Source organism: Acinonyx jubatus, chromosome B3 (genome assembly GCF_027475565.1).
Source record: "Acinonyx jubatus isolate Ajub_Pintada_27869175 chromosome B3, VMU_Ajub_asm_v1.0, whole genome shotgun sequence".
Classification (NCBI taxonomy): domain Eukaryota; kingdom Metazoa; phylum Chordata; class Mammalia; order Carnivora; family Felidae; genus Acinonyx; species Acinonyx jubatus.
The window spans coordinates 61,472,395-61,499,636 of NC_069386.1; the positions used below are offsets into that span (position 1 = coordinate 61,472,395).

General features: G+C 52.8%; 1 protein-coding gene across 4 annotated transcripts; it reads right to left on the bottom strand.

Annotated features, from left to right (window-relative positions):
• Positions 1-3,442: 3,442 nt before the first annotated feature.
• Positions 3,443-26,069, bottom strand: DISP2 (dispatched RND transporter family member 2). 4 transcript variants are annotated; one of them, XM_053224159.1, is made up of 10 exons: positions 25,935-26,069; positions 23,283-23,330; positions 18,323-20,471; positions 12,753-13,082; positions 12,454-12,483; positions 12,187-12,310; positions 11,808-11,923; positions 11,502-11,629; positions 11,044-11,141; positions 3,443-9,514 (listed from the first exon to the last, which is right to left on the bottom strand). In XM_053224159.1, exons 3-10 carry the CDS (start codon positions 18,433-18,435, stop codon positions 6,254-6,256), a joined length of 4,200 nt encoding a protein of 1,399 aa, XP_053080134.1. In that variant the 5' UTR covers positions 18,436-20,471; positions 23,283-23,330; positions 25,935-26,069; the 3' UTR covers positions 3,443-6,253. The 4 variants fall into 4 exon arrangements, with proteins under 4 accessions (XP_053080134.1, XP_053080132.1, XP_053080133.1 ...); XM_053224157.1 differs by having other exon boundaries at positions 18,323-22,174; XM_053224158.1 differs by lacking the exons at positions 23,283-23,330; positions 25,935-26,069 and adding an exon at positions 22,167-23,276.
• Positions 26,070-27,242: the final 1,173 nt, after the last annotated feature.

A 27,242-nucleotide genomic window follows, 5' to 3' on the forward strand; every position in this document is an offset into this window, starting at 1 on the left:
CCCTCCCTCGCTCACGCTCTGTCTGTCTCTTAAAAATAAATAAACATTAAAAAAAATAAAATAAAAGCTGAATGGGATCCCCAAGGGAAGAAGTACACAAAGAGCCTTAGGGCCAAGGATAGGGATAGCAGCATTTAGAAGTTGCAATGATAAGGTGCCAACCAAGAAACCTGATAAAGAGGTGCCACAGAGGTGACAAGACAACAAAAAGAGGGTGGTGTTTTAGAAGCCAGGAGGAGGAAGTCTTAAACTGCCGAAGGAGGGAGTGGTAAACTATTGAGAATAACTGGTAAAGAAGTCATTGGCAAGTATAGCAAAAGGAACTCTGGTGGAGAGGTGGGTCTGAGTGAAGCCACATTAAGGTGGGTAAAGGGGTACATGAGAGATGAGGAAGCAGGGATGGCAGGTGTAGACATTAAAGAATCTGTGAATGGAGTAGAGCAATTGGGCAATAACTGGAGGTGGGTTGTGGGGGTCAAGGAAGGGTTTTCTCAAAGATGCAGCTACTAGTGGATACATGTGCCCATGGGAACAAGCAGGCTGACAGGAAGAAAAGGATGCTTCAGAGGGAGAGGGGATGATCAAAGGAGAAAAGTCATACAGAAAAGGGGAAGGAAGATGGAATCTGGAGCAGCATTTTCAAAATCTTTCTTGTTGTTGTTCACCCACCTCCACAAATAATTAAAAAAAAAAAAAAAAACCAGTGTGCCCTCTCACCCATTTTTAGTTGACGCCTACATTTTTTCATAATTTTAGATATTTGTAAAGGACCAACTTTCTTCCTATTACATGCTTTGTAGCTCTTTATTAATTTCTTTTTTTTTTAATAGTAGGCTTCACGCCCAGCACAGAGCCCAGTGCAGGGCTTGAACTCATGACCCTGGGATCAAGACCTGAGGTGAGATCAAGAGTTGGATGCTTCACTGACCGAGCCACCCAGGTGCCCCTGCTCTTTGTTCATTTCTACAAATCTTTCCTTTTGGTGTTTCATTTTGGACAATTACTATTGCCATGTCTTCAAGTTCACCAGTCTTCTTTCTGCAGTGTCTAAACTATTGTTAATTCCATCCAGTGGTTTTTTTCATCTCAGACAGCTGTGGAAGTTCAATTTGTATATTTTTAAAAACATATTCCAAGTCTCTACTTAGTTATATGAATAAAGGGAATACAACTATAACAATGTCTTTGCTGATTTTCACATAGATGTTAGTTCTAGGTCGGTGTCAATTGATTTTCCTCCTCACTATGGGTCATATTTTTCTGCTTCTTCGCGTGATAAGTAATTTTTTTTTATTAGGCCTCACACACTGTAAATTTTGGTTTTGGTGGCTGGTTATTTTTGTATTAATATGAATATTCTTGATGTTTGTTTTGGGATACAGTTACATTACTTAGAAACAGTTTCATCCCTTCAGGTCTTGCTTTAAAATTTATTAGATGGGAAACAATTATTAGATGGGGTGAGCAGTGTTTAAACTAGGGCTAATAAAAAAATAAATAAACTAGGGCTAATTGAGTCCCCACTATTAAGGCAAGACACTTCTGAGAACTCCAACCAATGCTCCATAAATTATGATGTTTTCAAGTCTGGCTGATGGGAACATGCACTATTCCAGTCCTCTATGACTATTGGCTGCTGTTCCCTCTAATCATTTTGAATGGTTCTTTCCTTAGTCTCAAGTAGTTTCCTCGTATTTACACAATGAGTAGTGCTATGCTGAATACTCGAGGGGGGTCCTTTGCAGATCTCCAGAATTCTCTGTCTCAGATGTTGGAGGAAGCAAGAGAAAGTGTTAAATGGTCATTACAAAGAATGGAAACCAGTAACTAGAACGGAAACAAGGTAGGCAGAGCTGAGGGTCCAGTGAAGTCTGGTGGTCACGAGTTCAAATCTACACCAATCTGCCCAGCTGCATGATTTTCTTTAGCAGTACTGAAGCTCTTATTAGATGTTTGTGAATCTGGTAAAATCCTGTTCTTTTTCCTATGTTGAGGTATAATGTGAATAATCACACAGAGACCTGATAATGATTATAACTTTAAGGTCCTTCCAGGGCTTTTCAGCACAGAGTGGCTTTAGGACAACCAACCATTCACATAGCACATAGTGGCTTTCTTTTGTTTCTCATCTTTCCACTGAACTGAGTTACAATTTCTTCTCTTAAGCATAAACACCTACAGACCTTGAGGTATAGTCTTCCCTGGGAACAAGGGTGTGGGTAGGAAGGGTGAGGAATGCCTGTTTTTCTCTCCCCAAGTAAATGAAATCTTGATGGATGGCATGGGTGTCAGAGAGCTTGTTGTTGCCTGCGTGTATTATCAAGGGCTGAGATAAGGTCACCATGGAAAGAAAGATCAGAAACTCTCTGGACAAACGGGTGAAGGTTGTAAACCAAATGAATCTTCTTTCCCGAGACCCCTCCCAGCCCTTTCATGCACTGGGAGAAGAATGGAATGAGTTAGAGGGGGCTGAGGAAGTTTGGCTTATAAATCTCTTGTGAGATGTCTCTTTCAGAATTGGGCTCAAGCTGGGATATTGCCTAAATATCATGGTATCAGTTATGTCATGTGCCAGTAAAATCTAAGATTCTGCTGGTCAAATCAATCTCTAACATTGTCAACAAAGCACCAGAGCCATGGAAGGATGGGTTTTTCCATAGTAACAAAGTATACCAAGTTACATTTTAAAAACATACAGCACGCATACTCATACTCTGAGTGTGAGTTCAAGGATTTGTAGCACAAATAGGAGAAATGACCTTAAATCCCAAATGGGTATCAACGTAGTTCTATTTTAGAGTGTCTCTGTGTTAAGAAACCGTTTCTTGAATTTTTCAGAGCAAACATAAATGCTTTAACTGGTTTTCCTCTGCTTCACAGCATGCTTCTAAGCCATATACTCATTGTAACCACTGATAATATTAATAAAGTGAGTAGGTCTGCTGAAACTCAAAGGAAATTGGAAATGCTTTACATCTTGCTTTCCACAGTTGGGGCTGGAGAGGCAAGCTGGGTTACTCACTAATGTGGATTGCCTGCTGTTGGTATGGGCCCCTCTAGGTGTAAGGTGATGTTTTAGGTCACCACTGGGTTCTTCCAGTCTTTTGGGCCCGGTGGTAGACAGAACAGATCCAGTTGGTACCTTAACTACTCTGGCTTGTTTGCCTTCCTGTAGGGTTTTGTGGCTGTGGCCTGCAAGAATTGGACCCAGAAATCCCCGAGTAGGGTCCTCGGGTGTGCCCAAATCCTCGATGCCTGCCCCACCCACCCCTCCGTATTCTAACGGAGCCAGAAAAAGCTTTGAAGCTCCAGTCCTAGACACCATGTCTCTTCTTGCAAGACACAAGAGAGGGTGTGGGGGAACAGGTTCTTTTGGTCTGGATCCCTGCTGCCCTCCCACAATACAGGGCAGAAGAGCCTTGGTGAGCTGCTCAGAAGCAACTAAGATGCTGGTCTCTCTTTTGAATCAAGGCCAGACTTCTGCTTATGCTCAGGAGGAAGGGCTCACCTCGTCCTCCCCCTGGCTGATTGTGCCAGATGAGACAAGGGCTCTCTCAGCCTGGATGTGTGGCAACAGGAGGACACGTCCATGGTGTAGAGAAGCCAAGACCCTGATGAACAGCCACAGGCCAGACAGGCGGAATTTCACTTGGACATGAAGACAGAGTGGTCCCAGCAGACCTCCCAGGGGGACGGGTCCAAGTTAGGTCCTAGTCACTGCCTCCTCCTCCTCCTGATGTCAGGGGTCAAGTGGATTTGATTTTCTTATTTTGCAAAGGAGCCGACATATCCCTTGGTCATTCCTGCCCATGGTCTTCTCTCTCTTCCACAACTCCTGTTGTCATTCGGGTTCCTGCTCCCCTTCTGGGCTACTTGGGGTGGGAGGTAGGTCTCAACGATATAAGGAAAACACAAAACCAAAAATGCCCCTTGATTTGCCTCCAGCGTGGTCACAGACTGTTTGGCCCTAGAAAAGTCCCTTCCTGTCTGTGATACTCATCTGTAAGATGGCCTGGATCAGTGGTTTTCATGCTACATTCTGTGGAGCTGCCAGGAACTTGAGGGGTTCCCCAGGGCCTGTCTGAGAGGCACAGTAAAAAGGGGAGCTCAGCTGGCTCTGTATACCCCACCCAGAACCCACTAGAGTCACTGCTTGTTATGTTTTATATGCTGTGTTTTCACACAAGGATTCTTTGAAGGAAGGGTCCTGAGGCTACAGAGCTTGAAAATTGTTGGAATTGGGGCGCCTGGGAGGCTCAGTCGGTTAAGCGACCGACTTCAGCTCAGGTCACAGTCTTGCAGCCCGTGGATTCGAACCCTGCGTGGGGCTCTGTGCGGACAGCTCAGAGCCTGGAGCCTGCTTCAGATTCTGTGTCTCCCTCTCTCTCTGTCCCTCCCCCCTTGTGTTCTCTCTCTTTCAAAAATAAATAAACTTAAAAAAAACAAAACAAAAGAAAACTGCTGGAATAAATGATCATTAAGGTCCCTTCCAGTCTGAGATACTTGCACTTCTGAAGCCCGCTTGAGTTGTTTCCCTCCTGGAAGCCTTCCTGGTTACCCAGTCCTGCGTACTTGACCTCCAGTGATACTAATGGTGACAGGCATTTGGCCCTCAGCATGCCCTGCATGGTGCTGTTAGTGACCCATCGCTCCTGTGTGTCTATGTGAGCTGTTTCCCCAGCTAGAGGGCGGGCTCCTTGAGGGCAGATGTTCCATTTTCCTTCCATGCCTCCGTCTCCCTGAAGTACCGTAGGAGAGTAGGTGTTCAAGTACATGTGCTCCAAGCGCCATCGCTCTCACGTGGGCTCAAAAACCTTGCGGAGAGACTCTGCTTTGGGGAGGAGGAGTCACCTTTGGGTCTGCTGAGAACCCCCAGAATGACATGTCCTTAGGAAGCTGGGGACCCTGACGCGGGGAATAGCTTTAGACTCACACACTCCCAAAAGGGGCAGGCCTGGGGTCCTGCCTTAACTGAATTCCGTTCAACCTCTACTACCCTCAGTGCCTCTCCTGACAGGGGCTCTCCATACACTGTGGCCATGGAAGAAGTATGCCCCTGAACCTGGGAAGCAGATCAGCCAGGATGCCCCATAGCCGATAGGTTCTCATTGGATCTGAAGGGAAGCACTGGGCAGATGTGGAGCAACTTGCAGCCAGCTCAGAGTATAGCTCTCTCTGGAGACGGAGGTCTAAAGAGAGGAAGGAAGGGAGTGTTGCACTCAGAGACACCTGTAAAGGCAGGTCGTAAGAGGGTGCCAGAGGTGAAGGGTCAAGTTAGCCACAAGCCAATGTCCCTGGGGCAGGGAGCCAGGAGAGTGGAAGTTTCAGGGGGGAGTGAGCCAGGGAAGTTGCTTCCCCCTGTACTAGTTCTGTGCCTGTGGGTCAATCGCTTAAGCTTACTTACTCTCAATGACTTTACCTATAAATCGGGGGCAGAAGGACCTGGCTAACCGCAGGCTTCCCCATAGTGACACGGTGAGACTAAGGAGAAAGTGGGTGTGCAAGTGTTCCATAAGCTAAGAGATGCAGGATGTAAAGGATTGTTATTGTTTGTTCACAGGGGAGAGCACGCTCCGTGTATCAGAGCAACTCCCCACGAGGTACCGTCCTGTAACTGACACTCTGAGGCTGACCAGCCCTCCTCCTCCTGCTTCATTCCCAGCAGCCGTCTCTGCCAGGCCCTGGCAAATATCTGGTCAGCCCGGGGAGTGTGAGGGGGTAGGGCTGTTCAGGAAAGAGTCACTTAATTCCGGCCCAGAGAAGCTCTCCAAAGAGAAGGAAGTGTCCTGCTGAAGAGCCCCTGAAAGGTGTGAGGCCCTGGAGTCTGCTGAGGCTCCCTAGGGCTCTTCTGGTTGGTGAGGTGCCCTGGCAGGATTCCACGGACTGAGTCCCTTCGTCCCAATTGGCTTGGGGGCTGGGTCAGCCTCGCCCTGATACCTGGAGCTACACATCTGGCCCTCCCCCTTCCAGAGGTCCTGGTTGGCATATGGGGACAAATGTGACCTCAGCAAGTTACAAGGAGAGCTTGACATTTCTCTCCAAAGACCCTCTCCACTGAATCCTCCAGATGTGGGGAGTAAGTAGCAGTCTGGACCAAGGCTGAAACATCTGGCAGGGTTTAAAATCCACAGCTGGAGGGTGAGACCCCTCCATGCTGATGCGGGCAGACACTATCAGGCTCCAGTCTGGGGCTGCCCCCCTCCTGTCACCTCTGACAGGCTCTGTGCCCCAGTCCTGCCTTCCTGGGCCTCCCTCAGCTACTGTAGCCTGAAGTGTGGGTGCTGGGCCTGCGTAGCCAAACATCTGGCAGATCTGGCTGGCTGTTGGGCAGCACCACAGGGCTGCCATCCCCTGGTGCCCCACGGCCCTTCCAGGAGGAGCTGCTCTGGTGGGAGGCAGGCAGCGACGGATCATACACGGTCTCCCTCAGTGCCAGCCATAGGGTGTCTCGCTTCTCATTCAGCTGGCCCCGCTCAGGTACCGTTTGCTCTGTTTCGTCCAGGTCCTCTGGGGAGGCACCCACAGAATCTGGCACTCGGGCACTGGGCTCAGAGGTGCTTAGGCAGGTCTCGTCAGAGACGCTGAGCCCCTCCAGGGTGCTAGCTGAGGAGCAGAGGCAATCCGGAGGCTCCACGGCCTTGGGCTTGGGAGGGTGGGCCGAGGCTTCTGGTGAGGCCTGCACGGGCTCAGCCTTCTGCCCTTGGGAGTCCTGCCTGGCTTGGGTTTTGGGGCTGGGGCCAGCCTGCTTATAGGGGGAGGAGGTCTGCAGGGCCGGGCACTGGCTGAAGACTGCCTGGTGGTCCAGGAATAGCTCCCTTGGGGAGGCAGGGGCCGGTGGGGGCCGGGGGCAGCAGGGGCCATCATGCAGCTGTAGATCCTCAGAGAGCACCGAGGGCCGGTGGGATAGTTTGCTAGTGGCTGTGCTGGTGTCAAAGCTGGGACTCCGGCGCCGTGCCAGGGGCTGTAGCTCGTATTGTTCCGAGCAGGATCCGGGTGCCTTTCCCACTGGCCCTGATCTTGGGCGGCCTGCCTTTTCCCCACTAGGCTCCCCATTCCCAGCATCCCATGGCAGGTGGGCACAAGGCCAGAGGATCTGCCCACAGTTCTTCTCTGGTCCAAAGAAACAGCACAGAGATTGGAAGAAGAAGCTGGCAAAGCCACAGCTGACGCACTTGACCATCATGAGGACAATGCCCAGCTTGCGATAGAGCAGCACCGTGGCAGGCAGCATGAGCACACCGGCCGCAAACAGGGCCGCGGCCCCCACAGCCGTGGCACAGCTGGTCTGGCGCAGCGAGAAGGCCACGCGGCTCAGGCGGTCGGGGTGTGGGCACAGGTGATAGGAGATGCAGTAGTTGACAGTGAAGTCTACTGAGAGGCCCACGGAAGCAGAGAGAAAGAGGGCTTCGGCAGTGTTGAGCTGCCATTCGAGTAGAACCAGGAGCCCCACGGTGAGTAGTACGGTGCCTGCCATCGCTGCCACGGAGAACAGGCTAAGCGGAACGTTCCAGGTGCCCAGCAGCAGTGTGGCAAACGCCAGCGCCAGAGCCAGGCCCAGCACCACAGCAGGTTCTGTGCTCAGGCTGTGTTGCAGGCTGTACAGCTCCAGATGGCTGGTAAACCAACCCCGGTGGAGGCCGGGAGGTGCTCTGCCCAGCTCCCCTGCCAGCCAGTGGCTGACTTCAGCATAGAAGTGGTGTGCTTGGCTGTAATCTGTACTGTACTGGAAGTTAGTCTGGAACTGCAGAACCAGGGCAGCCAAGCCGCCCTGGCTATTGAAGCGGGGTCCTAGGTCACGGGTGCTGTTGGGGCCTTGCTCCAGAGCCATCATCTTGAGGCAGTGCAGGAAAAGCTGGGGTGCCCAAGGGAAGCCTGAGTGGCCACAGCAGAGGCCAGGCCCCAGGCGGGCACAAGCAGGACTCTCCACCCAGCGCTGGAGGGCCTCCATGAAGCACAGCGTGGGCCAGCCCTCGGGCTGGACACCAAAGAAGCTCTGATTCCGAGCTTCGTGGCAGAGTGCCAGCAGCCAGCGCTGGGCCTCGGGACCGCTGGCAGAGAAGGCAGGGTCACTCACCAGGGAGCTGTTGCTGCGAGGGTCCAGCGGGTCGCCAGTGTCCACGGGCAGGATGCCCCACACCAAAACCACAGGCATGTGGCCGCCCTCGCCCTGAGGCAGCCGCTCAAACAGGAACTGCTGGCGGTACTCCGCGTCGAAGCGCTCGAAGGGGTGGCTAGGCCGGAAGACCTGGCCGCGGGGCGGCGGCAGAGTGGGCAGCCGCAGACGGGGGCTAACGCCGGCGATGTAGGCGCCCCCTGCCGCCAGCGCGGCGAACCAGCAGATCCAGATGTAGCGGAACTTGATGACCCCACAGGGCAGCAGGCGCTGGAAGAGCAGGCGCGAGGTGCTGGCCGCCGCCCTCCGAAGGCCGCGGAGCCGCCGGTGCAGCGCCAGCGCCAGCCGCCGGGGCGCACTGCCGCCCCACGGGCCCTGCGCCCGGGACGCACAGCCGCGGGCCAGGTAGCGCTCGTGTAGCACGGCGGCGGAGGGCAGCCAGGCCAGCGTGAGCGCCAGGTGCGCCAGCACGGACGTGCCCATGTAGAGGGCGAAGCAGCGTACGGCCGGCAGACGGCTCAGGTAGCTGGCATAAAAGGCCGCGGCCGTGGTGAGGCCCGAGACCAGCAGCAGGTAGCCGAAATGGTGCATGGTGCGGCCCACGCGCTGTGCCAGCCCCCCGGAGGGCAGCTGGCTCTTGCTGAGGCGCCACAGGTCGAAGAAGATGAGGGTGTGGTTGACGCAGACGCTGCTGAGCAGGACGAAGGCTGCCAGATTGACAAAGGGAAAGTAGGCCATGCGGAAGGCCACACGGTAAAGAAAGAAGGCAACCAGGAGGGAGCCCAGCACCCCCAGCAGCACCATGAGTGTGAGGAAGAGGGAGCGTAAGTAGAGGGCGATGCTGAGGAAGATGGCAGCCAGGGCCAGCAAGGGGTACACCGTGTCCTGGACCAGGTAGTGCCTCAGCAGCTCCTGCTTGAGGCCCAGGTCCATGCCAGTGATGGATGTGTAGTTGTCAGAGAGCCCCCAGGGGGTGGCTAGGCGGTCCAGGTAGATGCCCATCATAGAGGCACCCTTTGGAGTGGGCAGGAAGAGCAGGCTGTACTTGAGGGAGGGCACCTGGTAGTCAGCAGTCTGGGGGCTCAGGAAGTCCCTGTCCAGCAGAAAGTGGAGGAGTTGGTAGACGGCACTGCTCCGAGAGCACTTGGTGGGAACCTGGGCGCAGTGCGGGGGCTTGTCCTGCCCGGGGCCCAGACAAGAGGGCACCAGGGCACCGCGGTGGTAGTAGATGGCACAGGCCCGCAGAAGGGCCAGTGTTCGGGCTGCATCCGCTTGGGTCGTGTCCAGGCAGGAGGAGCGGTTGGAGAGCACGGCCACATAGTTGCCCAGGGACCAGCTGGGACAGCACTTGTTGGCTTCCGTTCGCTGGCACAGAGCCCCAAAGCGGGTATGGGAGCGGATCTGTACAGCACACACAGCAGGAGAGAGCTCAGGAGCAACGCAGGGGCCCAGGTTTCCCCAGCCCTATCCAAGGCCCCCTCACCTCCTTTCAGGCTATAGGGCAGAGGCAGAGAGGTATCTCTCCAGCCCAGTAGAAGTGGCTTGTCTCAGAGCTGCACTTGGCTCCGGACTACATCTTGACTCCTTCAAAGAGGAGCCTCAGGGATGCTGCCCGAGGCCTCAGCCCGAGAGGTCCTGCCCTGAGGACCCCTGCAGGTCACACACCCCAGCTCTTCACTGCCTGAGCCAGGAGTGCCAGTGGAGTGCCAGCCACAGAGGGGTCAAGGGTCCAGGGAACTGGAAGCAAATGATGGGAAAAGTGAGGCCAAAACATTCCAGGATCAGGGTCAGTGCCAAGCCTTAGCCCCCCACCTCTGTCCCCAGGTCTGCTTAAACCCTCTTAGGGCCAGGGCTGTTTCTTTTACAGACCCCATGTCTCCTTTTCTCTCCCACCTGCTGTTGACACAACACATCACAACAGCTGGTGTAGTTTGGGAGGCCACTGGCCTGGGGAATCAGAGGCCCCGTTTTGTCACCAACTGGCTGTACTGTACGGCCTTGGGCCTGAGATCATGGTGACAACAGTAACATTTATTAAGAGATTTCCGGGGCGCCTGGGTGGCTCAGTCGGTTGGGCGGCCGACTTCGGCTCAGGTCATGATCTCGCGGTCCGTGGGTTCGAGCCCCGCGTCGGGCTCTGTGCTGACAGCTCAGAGCCTGGAGCCTGTTTCAGATTCTGTGTCTCCCTCTCTCTCAGACCCTCTCCCGTTCATGCTCTGTCTCTCCCTGTCTCAAAAATAAATAAACGTTAAAAAAAATTAAAAAAAAAAAGAGATTTCTATTGCCAATCACTATGACAAATTCTATCTTGTTTAACTGTCACAACATCCCTATGAGACAAGTACCATTATTTTCTCCATTTTATATATGCAAAGCCTGAGGCACTGAGAGGTTAAGAAACATGCCTGCAGTCACACAGCTAGGGAGTATTAGAACTGGCCTTGAATTTAGGCATCTGACTCCAGGGCACATGTTAAGGCGTCTTTTGGTACTTTGAATTCACTTGTATGGAGTGCCTTGGGCTACTCAGTGGCGTTCACACTGTTTTTATCAGCAAATCTTTCTTCAGATGTTGTGGTATATGGCTTTCCAGTTGGCATGATTGGATTGGCACTACTTGGGTTGATGGAGGCTGGGGGCCTTGGGCTGGGTCCTCCTCAACAGCTCTTGAAGCTTTTCTTCGGGACCTTTTGAAAATCCCCAGGCTCCACATAGTCTGTGTCTTGGCTCTTATAAAAAGTCGACTCTTCTTTCTCCACCCTGACCTGGAGCCTCTCAACAGGGTTGGAATAATTTTCTAAGCAGGGAATATTCTTCCCTAGTCCACCCTGGCAGTCCTGGCTCAGCTGTATTTCCTTGAGATCAGGTCCCTGATGTCCCTGCCCCACCCCCACACCCCACAACCTCTGGCACCTCCCCAGTCTGCTCACCTGGTCCCGTTCCATGCGACACATGGAATGGATGGCGTGCAGGTTCCACAGGCTGCCCGCTGAGGTCGACATGAACACCAGCTGTGCATAGCTCTTCTCTGTAACACACCCCACCCCCCGCCCCTTCCAGAGCTCAGCTCTTTGGAATCAGGTCCTGGGCCCACCAGAGGGAAGACGCTTACCCAGGGCCATATGAGGTTCAGAGTCTCAGGAGTCTGAAACCTGTGCCAGGCTGCCTGATCCGGTGCTCCACCCCCACCAAGCTTGACTCTGTGTGGCTGGAGTACCCGAGACCTGCCTCAGCCTCCCAGCTGTAACCCAACTTCCTTGACTTGAACATGGCCAGCCAACCTCCTTCCTTTTCTGTCTGCCCACATTTGTTCTCCTGAGCCCTCCTGTTCTAGTAGGTAGGAAGGGGACCACCATGAAAGGCAAGAACTGGCTAGGCTGCAGCTTACCAGGGGGACCACAAAAGAAGTCCTCCTGCCCTCTGTCTTCCAGGGGTTCCACCATCCTTCGAGGCCGGACCAAGCCCTCCTGGGCACTGCTCCAGGGTGTGGGGCTCAGAGTGGTGTGGGGGTTTGAGCTGAGGTAGAGAGAAAATCTATGCCAGGCACCATCAAGGGGTAGGGGCTCAGAGGAGGCCAGATACCACTCCCCAGGGGGTCCCAGCAAGTCCCTCTGACCTGCATTTGGGGAGGTCACCCAATGCCCCCTCTCTTTCCCCCATTCGCTTCAACAGCGGAAAGGTGGGAACCCACTACCTGTTCAGCTCAAAGTCTGGGGAAAGAGAAAGCAGCTTCCTGGGGCCTGTGAGGGCTTGCAGTGCTCTCCAGACCACTAGCTTGCGCCCAATGTCTGTGTCTCGAGGCTCAAAACCCTGCAGGAAGGAAGACAGAGAAGATCAGGCAGGAGGAGGGGTGCTCCGTCTGGCTCTTCTTGGCTCTGCCCCTTTGCATCCCTGGAGCAGAGAAGGCCAGTCCACCTGTCTGGATTGTTGGATGAGAGTATTGCCTCTGTACCACTTCCCCAACGTGCACTGCCACCCCACTCCAGCTGTGCCGTCCAACTTTCTGCCCCAGACAGAGCCGAGGTGGCCAGGCCTGGGGGCCCCTATCCCTTCCCAGTCCCGCCCTTTCTTACCAGCAAGGGCTTGGAGAAGTCGGGCAGTCGGTCCCCCAACAGTCCAGCCAGGGTGCAGAGGAGGATGACAGCCAGACACAGCAGCAGCATGGCCACCGGCCACTCGGCAATCAGCTGGGAATAGCTGGGAAAGAGGAAGAGAACCCACAGGAATTGGTGTTGGGTAAGGCAGCAGGGTGTGGTGAGCTTAGGAGTCACCAAGAAGGGGTGGCCAAACTTGGCACCAGCCTAGTCACCCTTAGGGGGCCAGAGAAGGCCCAGGCCTACCTCTTTGGCATCTGGAAGGCCCGTTCCTGCCTGTGGAAGAGAAGAAAAGACACTTGCTTGTCAGAGCCCTCTTGCAGGGTGGGAGGTAGAGGAAGATGGTACTAACCCTTACAGGCTGTTCTACTCCCAAGCTCCAACCCTTACTTCCTCCTCCATCCAGGCTGCCTCCTCCATCAGAGGCAGGAGACATCCTGGGCTGCCTCCTAATGAAGGAGTCCTGAGCCCCAGGGGCTCACTCCACTTTTAAGCCTTGCCCCACCTTCCAGTGGCAGCTTGCAGGCTGCTGAACCCCTCCTTACCTGACACTGACCACATGGTGCTGCACGGATGGTGGCTTCCAGGCCCCATCTCGCTGTGAGGGGGCTGGAGAAGGGCTGAGGCTAGAGCCATGGGAGCATAGAGCTGCCCGGTCCCCAAGCCCTGGCAGGGAACTGTCCCCCCGGTATTCCTGTGGTGCCTTGGGATAGGTGAAGTGTGCAGGGGCCAAGGGGCTGGACGGGCCCCCAGGCTGGAGGGTGGAAGTCGCTGGTGGGGGTCCTGAAGAACTGGAAGGTTCCTCAAGGGGGCAGCTGTGGAGAGAGCAGCTCTTCTCTGGGCTTGCCTCAGGGGCCACAGCCTTGCTTTGGGACCTGTTGAGAGAGGAGACAAGGGTGATGGGGGCGGGGGTCATCCCATGCCCCATCATTGTTCAGGAGTCGGAGGCAAGGAGCTGGGGGCTTGGGGTTGTTCTATTACTAGTCCTGGGGGAGAGGTGAGGAGGGTGCAGGCTACTCCCCAGCCTACCTCTTGGGTCCGCTATCTCATTCACTCATCTGTCCACACGCTCAAAAAACGTTATTGGCAGAGCCTGGCACATGCTGAAACACTGTGCTTTTACATATATGGTGTCCTCTATTCCTCACAAAAACCCTACAGGGGAGATACTTTCCTTGTTTTATAGATTTGAAAATAGGTTCAGTGAGCCATGAAGCGCTGGGCCTTAAACCCAGGTCTGACTTGCAGTCCTGTGCTCTTCTGGCTGCAGTCATCTGTTCATTCTCTTGTTGGACATTTATTGAGCACCTGCTGCAATCTTGGTCCCACCTTAGAGCCTGTGAACTTTCTCCTCCTTCAGCTTGGGGTGCTCCTCCCCCAGATAACTGCATGGCTCATAGCCCCTCTTTAGTCTCTGTTCAACTATTACCCTCTTAGAGAAGCCTTCCCTGACCACCCTTTCTAAATAATCACCTGTCAGCTCTCTATCCCCTTACCCTGCTTTATATTTCTTCACAGCATTTGCCCCAACCAGACCTTATAGTGTTGTCGTGTTTATTGCCTGACTCGCAAATGGAATGTGAGCTCCAGGAGAGCAGGGTCTGGTGCATTTGTTCATCTCTGCAGCCCTCGTGCCTTGAAGAGTGACTTGCACTCAGAAGGTGCCCAGGGAATGTTTGCTGAATGACTACTGAGCACTAGATAGGCTGCTAATAGTGGTCCTGGGATGAATAGGGCCTTTGGCCTCTAGGCACTCATGGTAGGCAGGAGATGTTGACAACAGTCCAACATGTTGGGTGCTGTGAGAGAGGAAGTCAGAGGGCTGAAGGAGCCCAGAGGAAGGCCCAGCTTTGATAGGGGTGTGAGGTTTAGGGTATGCCAAACCTCAGGCAAGGTTTGGCAGAGGCAAGTGCTGCCCTTCCACCAGCCTTGGGCCATGGGGCAGAAGGTTTGCTTTGTAAGAGTGTGCACAGTTGGGAGAGGGAGTTGGGACCCCCAAGGAACTTGCTAAGGAAGAATCGGCAATAGATTCTTCTTTCAAAATTACTCATGAGAGCAGCTCTCGGTGCATGGATGCAGCCCCACTCCTTGGGTGCAGGGGGAGGTGGAGTCCCACCCAGTGGCAGGATTGCCAGACCTAAGGCGAGAGAAGATGTCCACAGAACAGAGTAGCTGAGGGCTATGGAGGGTTTCTAGAGGGGCTTCGGACTGGGAAGCCCTGGCAGAGTTCTGTCTTCTCTCCCCGTTCACCTGACTCACCTGGCTGGCCAGAACTTGTGTAGTTGTGTCGTTTACGCTGAGCCAACCCTGGCTTCCGGCCCTGCCTGCTGCACTGCTGAAAGGGTTATATGCCAGAGTCCCAGCCGTGGTGGCAAGTAGACATTGTCCAGGGAGGCTGGGTTCTGCCCAGAGACCAAGTAGAGGAAGTGGATAGAATAGGTAAGCTCTTCCTCCTCCACCCAGAAGGACGACTGGCTGGCATAGCAGTCTGGGAAAGGATGAGCCCCATGCTGAGAGCAAAATGGGGGAGCAGTGGAGGTGGGCTCCTGGCTCCATCATCCTTTAGCTCTGGGGCCTTGGGAAAGACACAATTCTTGGAGGCTGGCATCCTTGCCTATTGAGTGAGAGTATGTTGATAATGCCCCCTCTCCGTTGGGTGTGGGAATTAACTGATACAACATACGTGAGGTGGCTGCCATGGAGCCTGGCATGTGGAAGATACATTTGCTTTCCTGCCCCTTCCCACACTCAGTTCTTCAGGAAGCATATAATTTAAGAAGTATGTTTATATTTACAATTTGACCTCTTTAGGCACCTCAGATAATGTATCTCCATTTTAGAACTTCTCGCACCTTGAGAATCTCATTACATATATAATTATAAATACTTTCCTTTTTGTTATCTAAAAGCTACGTCAGAATTTGATCTTATGGTTTAAATCACTGATACTTATTGGGGCACCTGGGTGGCTCAGTCCATTAAGTGTCCGACTCTTGACTTCGGCTTGGGTCATGATCTCGCAGTTCGTGGGTTTGAGCCTGCATTAGGCTCTGCACTGACAGTGTGGAGCCTGCTTGGGATTCTCTCTCTCCCCCACCCTCTCTCTCTCTGCCCTCCCCCACTGGCTCTCTCCTTCTCTCTCTCTCTCTCTCCCTCCCCCCCCAAAAATAAATAAATAAACTTTAAAAAATCACTGATACTTATTTTTAAACTAACTCAACCTTTAGAAAAATAGGAATTTGACCAAAGATGTTCTAAAAGAAGACCTCAGATGACCCATAGAATTGATATAGCAGCCAGCGTCCTGGCAGATAAAAGACCTTATTGACCCCTCCCCATGGGCCAAAGGGAGGCTGGATAAAGCTGGATAAATGGCCAGGTTTATGTGCATAAGTGTGGACATGTACTTCTTTAAGGTGTTTTTTTTTTCCCTGCAGGTCTTTTTTTAGCACCTACCACATGCTGGGCACTGTTTTCGGTCTGGGTTAAATCCTGAGGGCATGAATATGACCCATTAGTCTTGGTCTCCCTCTTTACTTATTATTTTTTTAAGATTGTATTTTTTAAAGTAATCTCTATACTCAATGTGGGGCTCGAACTCACAATTCCAAGATAGGAGTTGCATGCTCCACTGACTGAGCCAGCTCCCTGGTCACCCTCTTTACATCAAAGCCTGCCTTCCAAGGGTCAGTGGTGGGGGGGCAGCCAGGGGGCCTTTCCAGCTGCCCATGGCCTTAGAGCACTCACTGAGCACTGGGCTTTTCCTAGGAGCCAGGCACTTCCACTTGGAGCGTCTGGTTTTGTTTTGTTTTTTCTTCAAGAAGGGAAGCACTTTGGAGATGCTGGAGGAGAAAGGAAACACTCTCCCTTAACCAGTCTGCCAAAGCTCGTAAGCCTGCATCGTTCTTTAGCTGGCTTTGTTCAAGGGGGGATTCCAGCCTCTACCATTGGTTTGCTTCTACGGGGGTCTCCCTGGCCCCAGCCCCTTCTTTTACACCCCCCTTATCCCTATCCAAGGACCTAAGATCAGCTGGTTCTAAATCTCATCTTTCTTCACAGTGCCCATCATTGTCAGTATGGCAAAATTTGAAACCCTCCACATTCCAGACTCAACCCTCCCAAGAAGAAGAGCCAAACTCTTTTGAGAAAAAAAGATTTCTCCTGCCAGCTCCTGCTGCCCTCTGTTCCCAGGATACCTAGTGATAATACAAGTTAAACATCCCAGGCCTTGCCTCCCCAGGCAGCTTTTATTCTTATCCCCTCAGTTTCATCGCTCTGACGAGGGTGAGCAACTTCCTAGGCTGGCCTGCAACCCAAGTGACTGGGGCAGGCAGGCAGGGGGATGGAAAGTGGTGACACAGGCTTCATCAAGAGGCCAAGGCTAAAGCAGCCATGGTCTGGCTGACAGGGCCCCAGACACAGAGCCCCCACATGGAAGACTCATAAGAGATAAATGTACATGTGCATCAACAGCACCCCCAGGTCCACAGACACATAGCCATATGGACATCCATGTGATCCCGCAGACAGGCCTAGACAGATGAGGGGGCAATTCATGCCACTAGGAAAATAAAAAGGTAATTAAAAAAAGAAACAGAGAATGAACTATTTCAAATTGCTCTGTAGTTAATGCATTAGTAAAGGACTGTGTGTGCTTACACACGTGCAGTTTTATTCACTGTGTATCTAACCCTAGAGTAGTCCTTAGCTCAGCAGGAACATATTTGTGTTTCTTGAATTGAACTGTGTCCCTTCACCTGCTTAGTGCCCAGGGTCTCTGGGGAAGTACAGAGAGAGGCCAGAGGTCCCAGGGAGTTGCTGAAGGAGAGCAAGTGGTTCCTGTGCCCAAGAATGATTCTCATGTGCAGGGAAAGTGATTAGACTAGATAGGGTTTATCCTTGGTAAAAGAAATATCCAAGGCAGCAAATGACTCTCCAGCCCCTTCTAGGGATGCTCCTGGTCCCAGGCCCCTGCCCTGCTGTGTCCTGCTCCTGTCATGTCTGTCCCTAGCTCCTTGGTCAGGCCATAGTCCCAGGTACCCCCCCTGGTCCAGGGAACACATCCATCCTATTTCACCTCCTTGAAGAAAGCTCTGTGCCTTTCGGAGTGAAAGGTGGCTAAATCTATCCAGGCTGATGTGTTGACAATAGAGGGAAGAGAATGTTTTTCTCCACTTGTGGGGCCTCCTCTTTGCTCTGAGGTACAGAATGCACATTTTAACTGGTGCAGTGTAGACATATGTCCATCTCTGTTTTTTGCCCCCAAATAATACCTCTTATTTCAGTCCAGGCAAGAGAGAGACAGGCAGTATCATGTCAGGGGAGGAATTCTGAAGGTGGCAGACCAGGCAGGGCACAGAAATTGCACCATATTGCTACCTGGCTGGGCTGTTCCCTCACACATATGGTGGAGGAAGGTGGAGGAGAGGCACCAAGATCTGGGTCCTCAGAGAGAAGGTGTTCCTCTTGTCCCACCGGCCTAGGGCTCCTTCAGGGATAGTACTGACCGCGGCCTGAGCCTTAGAGCCTGCCCACCCTAGCGCCTCCAGGGCCTGTCGGTGGCTGCCACACGCGGGCACTCAAGCCCACATGTGCGCAGCCGGCCATGCAGGGCAGACTGGAGACTGACGGTGATGTACAAAGACAGTCCTTGGCGTGGCGGCGAGTGTCTGCTCTCCCCAGGACACACACCTTAGGGATCCTCCCGTCTACCCTGCACGCGCACCTTCGAGTACAGTGACATGGTGGAACCCAGACTGCGGGCTGCGGGCTTGGAGCTTACTGAGAAGATGCGGGGGCAGGGCCTAGACGGAGGGGCTCAGAGGGCTGGAGGGGCGGAGGAACCCCCGGCCTTAGAGGTAAGGTAGGAACAGTGGGTGGGGCAGGTATTGGGCAATGAGGGCGACGGGGACTGACAGTAGGGGGTATCAGGGAGAGAGAAAATTGACCCGGCAGAATGAGGGCGTGGCCAGGGGGCCGGTAGCTCGGGGCGGTGGAAGGGGTTCTGGGAGGGGCTGGGGAATGAATGAGGGAGACATATGGCGGCTACAGGGATACCTGGGGCGGGGGTGCTGGGAAGGTCTGCGAGCCGGGTCTGCGGAGCGGTCCGCCCTACCTGTCCGGGGAGCTGCCGTCTGGGGCCAAGGGTTCCTCCTTGGGCTGCTGCTCCTCTTCCGGACCCGGGCCGGGAGCCGGACCGCTGCTGCTGCTGCCGCTATCAGCGTCCATGCCCGTGGGCGGCGCCGCTGTCCGGGAGCTGGTGCTGAAGCGGCGGCGGTGGCGGGCTCCCGCGCATGCGTCAGCGCCAGGCGGACCGATCGGTGGGCGGGGCCGACAAGAGCCCAGCCAATGGGCGCGGCACCGGGGGTGGGGACAGAGGCTTCTCCCCGCGCGGCTGCCTGGCGCTGGAGGCTTTGCAGTCTTTTAAGACCCCGGGACTGGTAGTGGTGGCCCCCTCTACCCAGGCCAAGTCTGAGAGCTGCTGTTAGAGGGACCCAGCTGTCTGGCTGTAGTCTGCACATTGGCCTTTTCCAGGGGGACATCGGTCTTCCCGTAAGGGACCAGGAAGCGCGACTTCAGGCACCGTGTAGAGAGCCTCACAACTTGACACGCACTCTTACAGCCGGAAAGAGGGAGAAGCTTCCACACCCGCACTTCACTGTGCAGGAAGCCGAAGGACTGAGAGGTCTGGCGGTTTAAGTTCCACATTTCTCTCGGCTTTGCTCAGCAACCACCCCCTCCTCCCCAATGGGATTAGCACTATTCAAGTTGGGTCTTTCTTCACGTTTCTCTGGACCTGGACCTGAGTTTGCACCCCTCAGGCGTGGAGCCCGGCTTCTGTTATTCAAGTGCTGAGTGTGGGGTGTGGGAAGAGGGAGAAGAGAGAGAATTCGCAGCTCTTTTTCTTATAATCACCCCCTTTCCGGCCTGGAAGGTACTCAATAGCCACTCACTTTAGGACACTTGCTGCCTCTACCATCAGGGAATGACTGTCAGGGAGGGGAGGCATGATGGGCCTGGGACAGGCCTGGGTAGAGGGCTAGTAATAGATATGGGTGGTGTGAGAGGTCTGGGAGTTGGGGATTGGAGGGAGTCCCAGATGTGGGGATTTGGATGAACAGAAAGTGTTTCACAGCAAGCAGGCTGGCTGTATATGCAGGGAGGTGCCGTGGCTGAGGAATGGGCCTTGGGAGAGAGTCAGAACCTACCAGCATTTAGAATATAGATGTCCCTAAGTTATGTGCAAATGCCACTCTATGCAAGGCTTAGGTCACTAGCAGATGGAGTGGGAGAATCTAGAGGTATATGTAGAAGTGGTGGGCCTGCCTTGAATAGCTTACAGTTTGGCTGGAGATATAAAAAGCCAGATCATAAATTGGTGCTAAGTGGGTAGGGTGTGGTCAGGCCCATGTGATGGTATAAGCTGCACAGAAGGGGACAGTGTACAAAGAGGACCTCTCTCTTCCTAATGGGCTTTAGGGAAGGCTTCATGTTGATGCTGGAGTTTCACCTGGCTGAGAGGGAAGGTATTCTTCAACTGGGAGTGGGAAGGGGTGGTGGTGATGAAATAGGTAAAGTTAAGGAGGCTGGAGAGTTCACTGTCTTTTCAGAGAATGGTGAGAAATACATCTGGACAGTAAGGATCTGTTGAGGGCTTTTGATCTGTACAGTGAGACATCTAGATGGAACCTTGGAAGGTCCGTCAGGTCCAGGTCAGTGTATATGATGGGTTTAAATGATGAGGACACAGTTGAGACTGTTTGATGGGAGAGGGCCAGAGTGAAAAGGAAAGGAGGGGTGGACTTAAGCAAGCATATGCTATGGGCACCATGGGAGCCAAGCTTCTGAGAGTGCCTGGCTGGGTGCTCATTTGTATAACTAGAGGCCACCAGGCCACTTGGGTACCAAGTTGGATATGAAGGAAGACAGACTCTTTAAGAGTAAAACATGGCTTCTGGGAGGCTATTTATTAGAAAGAGGAGATTCTGGTTCAGGCTCCATGCCAGGTCAGCAGGGCAACCCACTCACACTCCCCATTCTTATATCCTCTTTCTTCTGCTTGCTTAGTGAGGTGGACCAGGTTGGGGCCCACAGGGCCCTGGGGGGTGGCTTCCCCCAGGACAGTGCCCTGGGCCATGGCCAGGGGGGTACCCACAGGGCCCTGGGCAGTGGCTGCCCCCAGGACAGTGCCCAGGACCATGGCCAGGGGGGTGCCTTTCCCCATAACAGGGCCCAGGGCCATGGCCACCACCATGGCAGTGCCCCTGTGGAAAGCCAAATGAACAATGTTAGAATCAGAGGTCAGTGCCAGTCTTTCCCAAGATCAACTTCCCTCTTCCCCGCCCTTCCCTTCATCCTCTGTTGTAGAGAACTCTGGGTTCCTGGGCACTAGCAGGGGATCGTGGTGGAGGGCTGGAAGGCAGGGACTGCAAGGGATGAAGCCAGAGCACTAAGCAGACAAAAGCGGAGGAACCTAGATTCAGTCGTTTCTATTCCTTGAGTCAAGATATGACTCCCACTCCCTGGACCTTGGTTTCTTTCATCTGTAAGTAAGAAGCAGAATTATCTCATCTTCTCCCTTCTCTCACCCAGGAACCCTTACAGAGTGAATAGAGATTTTGCCAGGCTAGGAACTGCAGGATGACTACTGACAAGTAAGGGTGGGGCTATAAAGGAGCTTACACTGAGGGCCAGGGACAAAGAGGCAACAAAAGGCAGGGTTAGGGGAGATGCAGGATTTGAGGAGGAAGACAAGGGTAGCTGTCTGGAGGGTGGGAGGGTGGGAGGAGACCAAAAGTGGGGGGTAGCAAAGTGAGGGTGTACACGTTCTCTATGTAAGTACAGTGTGTGTGTGTGTCTATGTGTAGGTACAATGGTGTGTTCTCCGTTTACGTGCAAATAGTTATATCTGTGTACATGTGCATGGGTGGGTACATACACATGCCTGCTGTGCACACAGATACGTGCATATGGGTGCATGTGCATGGTTGTGTGTGCATGACAGTGGGTGCGTGTGTGAGCCCATGCCTGTCCCTGAGTAGGTGCCAGACTCAAGAAATCAGGAAGAATAAAAATAGTAAAATCAAGGCTTTATTGCCTCAGCCAGAAGAGGCCGGAAAGAGTGTGACTTAACTTTCTGTCTTTGCTGGAACCACTCCTGAGGCTCCAGGGCCAGAGGAGTTTCTTTGCCTCTTGCCACAGGCCCAGGGAAGAGAAGAGAGACACCAACCACCTTGCTTCTGGTGCTGGAGCACTGGGGGGCCTGGAGCCCTGAGGGGGTAGGGGTGGGGCTCTGCCCCTATCCCTAATCTGCTTCTTTCTCCGAGGCCCAAATAAAGGCTTGGCACGGGCGAGGAAAATGCAGGCTCCAGGGCCAGGGGCCTTCCTGTGACCATGTTAGAGCAGCCCCTTCCTCCTCCAGGCTCAGCGATGCCTGGAAACAGCCACTTCCCACCCCGCCTGCCTTCCCTTCTATGGCTCTCCTTGCAGTGGGGCCAGTTCCAGGCCTAGGAGCCCGGTCCGCTGGTGGTAGCGGTGGGGGGTGGGCAGCCTCTCTTCTCTGGCAGAGGCAGGTCATTGGGGCCCTGCAGTGTGGTTGGGGTTTGGGAGCAAGCCAGCCACCCAGGAAGGCTGTGGGGGTAGTCAGGAAAGCAGAGAAACATGGAACAGGCGGGGAAGCAGCAGGAGAGAGGCTGAGATGGGGATGGGATGTGAGGAAGCAGGAGAGACAGATGGGAAAACAGGAGAGGAGCCGAGGAGAAGGCTGCAGCCGGCAGGGGGTGGAGGAACACCGCAGTGCCCCTGCCTGCTTGCCAGCGGGGCTGATGGCCGAGCCTGCTCCCTACTCTTCATTTCAGGAAGGTCATGGTTGTCCCCTGAAGGTCTAGGAAGGGGGCTGGAGGTCTGGAGGACATAGCAGCGGGGAGGAGAAAGGGGAGACAGCTGGAGAGATTTCCTACCTTCGGACCTGTGGGAGAGGAAAGGAGAAAAAGCAGCGGCTTTGGTCATTTGGTTCTGCAGTGAGATACCTGTCCTTTTCCTGGTGCTGATTTTGTGGTCACCACCCCCCAGCCCCAAAAAGGCTCCTCAGACTTGGTCACTTGCCTGACCATCCCTCCTTCTCTCAACAACAGATACAGATATATTGAAAATCAGAACAAAGCACAGTTGTGTGTCCCCATTTGCTTGAGAGCTGGCCGAGTCCTCCAGCGATGGTGAAGTCAGGAAGTGTGTGTTCTTAGCCCCAGTCTGTCAGCTGTCTGCCCTCTCAACCCGGGCCAAATTCCACGACACTAAGGGAGGCACTCCACAATGACAAATCCTGAATCTTCTGCTTCCACCTCCCGACAGGACCTACCTTGTCTCCCCATCCATCCCCTCCCCCAAATCCTATTTTCCCCAACCGAGTCTCTGCTCAGACCCTTGGTTGTTGGTGTATTCCTGCTTTGACCTTCTGGTCCCAGCTCTTAGCCTTTGCTCATGTCTCCTCCCACTTGGAAATCCTTCTTGCTTGATTTTCTGTGCCTTCCTGTGGGAAGTATGCTAATACTGGGCCATCCTGACCCTGCCCTTTATGCCCACTTTGGGTCCAGAGGGCTCATTCTGCAGTGACCAATCTGAGGGGTCCTGAGTGTTCTGAAGTGCTCCATTGGTGGGAATCATCTGCTCCATGAGATTTCTATTTCTTGAGGGCCAGGATAGTCTTTTGTTCCTTTTGAGAAGAGCCACAAGGGCACAGCTGCCATGAGCTGAGTTCTTGGCTCCAGACCCTCCATATCTCCACAAACTCAGCCTGAGCATGATCCCTAATTTCCCTGGGCCTTGTGTATACAACGGGAAAAGCATCTGTCTGTTTTACCCCTGAGGTTCAAGATCTAGTGAGATGAAGGATGTAGGAGCATGTTTCTTAAACTGTAAAGTATTCTACAAAATATAAGAAATTGTTTTCATTTTGGAACCCTCCACCACTTTCATGCAAACACACATTCTTGGCATGCAGTAGATATGGTTGACTGATGGCCTCTGCCTTCACCACTCTCCTTCCTTCTTCACCCCACAGCCTCCCAGCCACTTACCTGACTCCATCCTTATACAGCAAGCACAGGGAGTGACAAAAGGAACAACTTCAACAAGTCAAGTTTAGTTTGCTATAATCCAAATCTCAGTCACTCCTTCTTCCCTCCCAGGAATGTATACACACAACCCTTTCAAAGGATAAAACTGTTCCCGCTGACTTAGCTTCGTACCCACTATGGAGTTGGGCACTGAGTAGGTGCCAGGCATTGGTGTTGAATGGACCCAACGGGTTCAGTCACATGGTGGATAGACAGAGACATCAAAAGTATCATGCACTGGTCCCTAAACCCCACACCCTCACATATGACCCCAGAACCACCCCCAGACTCACAATCCTGTATTAATTCGATTCTACTTGGTCGAGGTCAGTCATGTTCTGTGTGTGTGTGACTTCCACGTGTCAGGCCATGGTACCCAGTCCCTATAGATTCTTGTCTCTGTATAGACACCTGGCATAAAGGTGGGAGAGGGAGGCTTGATGAGAGCAATGTAGTCCCAGAGAAGAGCAGAATGGGGTTGGAGGGGCCTCTGGGGGATTCAGCACAAGGTAATGGAAAGCCTTCCAGGGCCCTAGCTGCTTGTTTCTACCTCCTCCCATCAGGGTTGGAAGTTCGTGGGAGGCTTGGGTTCTGAGCCAGTTAGCCATTCTCCAGCAAGTGCACTCTCATTGGATGGAGCTGCTGATGTGCCCTGGTGCCTGGCTTCATCTTGCTTGGGCACACAGTCACAATGGACAACCCCAGACTGGACCCTGTGCACACACAATACATTCATTTTTTTTCTGACCCACAAGTCAGACTATAGTATATGACAAAAGGACCAAATACCTAACACCAGGGCTCTCTGGTACTCATATAGTTGGTGAACATGCAAACACAAATGTTCACACACACACACACACACACACACACACATACATGCACCCCTAATTCAACAGCCCCAGCCCCTTGCACCTCTTGAGTCATCTGCTTTTGTTGGCTTCTACTTGTACCACCAATGTTCAGCAGATGTCAGCCTCTGAGCTATGCCCAAGGTTGTTCCTTACCCTTGATCCTCCCCTTGGTGAGTAATGAGTCTGGAAGCGATTCATGAGGTTGGGGTTAGGGAAGGGAGTGATAAGGACAACCTTAGGGCCAGTTAGGTTGGAAGAAGGAGAAAAGACAGGCCTTGGAGGAAACAAAACCAATCCTGTTAAAAAATGGGCAGCAGATCTGAATAGACATTTTTCCAAAGAAGACATACAGATGGTCAACGCATATGTGAAAAGATGCCCAACGTCACTAATCATCAGGGAAATGCAACTCAAAACCACAATGAGCTATCACCTCACACCTGTCAGAAGGGCTATTACCAAAAAGATAAGAAATAACAAGTGTTGGCAAGAATGTGGAGAGAAGGAAACTGTCAGGTACTATTGGTGGGAATGTGAATCGGTGCAGCCAATGTGGAAAATAGTATGGAGGTTCCTCAAAAAATTAAAAATAGAATTACCACAAGATCCAAAAATTGCACTTCTGGGTATTTATCCAAAGAAAATGAAGACACTAGCTGGGAAAGATATCTGCACCCCATGTTTGTAGCAGCATTATTTACAGTAGCCAGACACGGAAGCACCCTAAGTGTCCATAGATGGATAAAGAAAATGTACATGTGTAGTGTTATATTATTCTGCCATAAAAAAGAAAGAAATGCTGCCATTTGCAACAGGTTGGATGGACCTTAAGGGCGTTATGCTAAGTGAAATAAGTCCGAGAAAGACAAATACCATACGATCTCACTGATACGTGGAATCTAAAAAAAACAAAGGCCAAAACCAAAGCCAAAACCAAAAGTCCTCAAAAACCCCAGAGCTCATAGACACAGACAACTACCTGGTGGTTGGTGGCAGTCGGGTGGAGGGGGTGAGGGTGGGGGGAAGTGCAAAGTGGGTGCAGAGGGCCAAAAGGTACAAACTGTTGTACACCTGAAACTAATATAATGCTATGTCAATTAAACTTTGATTAGAGGGGCGCCTGGGTGGCTCAGTCGGTTAAGCATCCGACTTCTGCTCAGGTCATGGTCTCGCGGTTTGTGAGTTGGAGCCCCGCGTCGGGCTCTGTGCTGACAGCTCAGAGCCTGGAGCCTACTTCAGATTCTGTGTCTCCCTCTCTCTGCCTCTCCCCAGCTCATGCTCCCTGTCTCTCAAAAATAAATAAATGTTAAAAAAAAAAAAAGAAAATAAACTTCGATTAAGAAAAACAAGACAAGACTTGGACTTTCTCTCCCCGATTCAGGCCACGATGCTTGAAGGACAGGAGTTTGGTGTGTAAGTTCCTCTGAAAGGGAACAAATGCAATCCCTTCAGCCCTCAGTGAAACCCCTCTGCCTGGCATGACGGAGGCATGGGAGCTGGGCCTGCGGTGGCCGAAGGGCAGGTGGGCAGGCACGTATGCAGATACACCGACACACAGCACATAGACCCACATTGTGCTCATGAGAGACACAGACCTACACACACAGATGGATGACACCCACGCAGACAGAAACAGAGGCACAGATACCAAGTGAGTACACATGCACACATCCTCAGAAAAAGCACGGCCACATAGACCCACAACACACTCTCACAGAGAGCCCCTCCTGTCCCCGGTCCACAGCCAGCAGATCCTTACCTGAGAGCATAGAGCAAGGAGTGGGAGTAAGTCTGAGGCTCCGTCTAACCTCAGGTGTATTTGTATAGGGTGGGGAGGCTGGACGGGCCAGGGACACTGGGAGGATCAGAGGCAGAGGGTGTGGAGGAATGAGGGAGGATGGGCTGATCTTAATCTGGGCAAAGAGCAGGTGGAAGCAGGATGTGTGAGTGTGGGTGTGCGTGTGTAGGTGGGGGGCAGGTGGGGAGGATGGAAACTTTACCCCATCAGTCTGGTAAGGAGATGCCATAGAACCAAGGAAAGTCCCAAACCTTGGCAGCCCTTGGGCTCACAATGCTGGCCCGAACTGACGCATGCTAACACTCCCACCCCCAGCTAGATGAAAGGGCTCGGTCGGCCGTTTCAATCAAGGAGAACAAGAACCACGTGGAATCGGAAGTATGCAAGAGGAAGCAGGAGTTAAAACAGCCACTGTTGCCAGGCCTTCCTGTAAAGGGCCTGGATGAACGGGCTGCACCTGAACTGCATTAAAGTCATTTTTTCAAAAAGTTTATTTACTTTGGGGGCGGGGAGGGGCAGAGAGAGAGAATCCTAAGCACGTTCCACAATGTCAGCGCGGACCCACAAACGGTGCGATCGTGACCTGGGCCGAAATCAAGAGTCAGATGCCTAATCGACTGAGCCACCCAGGCGCCCCTAAATTCACCTTTTGAAAAGAATTTTATTTCTTTATTTTGAAGAGAGAGAGTGAGAACGGGGGAGGGGGGGGAGAGAGAGAGAGAGAGGGAGAGAGGAAGAATCCCAAGCAGGCTCTGTGCTACTAGCTCAGACCTCACACAGGGCTCCATCTCACGAACCGTGAGACCATGACCTGAGCTGAAATCGCTCAGCCGACTGAGCTATCTGGGTGCCCCATTAAAACTCATTTTTAAAAAGTAACATACCAAAGGGAAATGCAAACAGGTCCTCACGAAGGATTATACTTGAATGTTCACGGCAGCTTTGTAGTAGCTAAAAACTGGGGATTTCTCAAAGGTCTGTCAATATGCTGAATGGCTGAAAAGACTGTGGTGCCCACAGTGAATGGAATACCACTCAGCAGTCAAAAGGGACGAACTGCTGATACACGCCAAAACACGCCTGCGTCTCAAAACCATTCCACTGAGTGCAGGACGTGGGATGTGAAGGATACACGGTGTGCAGTTCCGTCTAGAAAATTCTAAAATTTTGTAAAATTCTAGATAATGTGAACTAATGACAGCAGGTCAGTGGTTGCCTGGGGACAGTGTGGTGGGAACTGGGGGGAGGTTAGGGGGAGGTTAGAAGCAT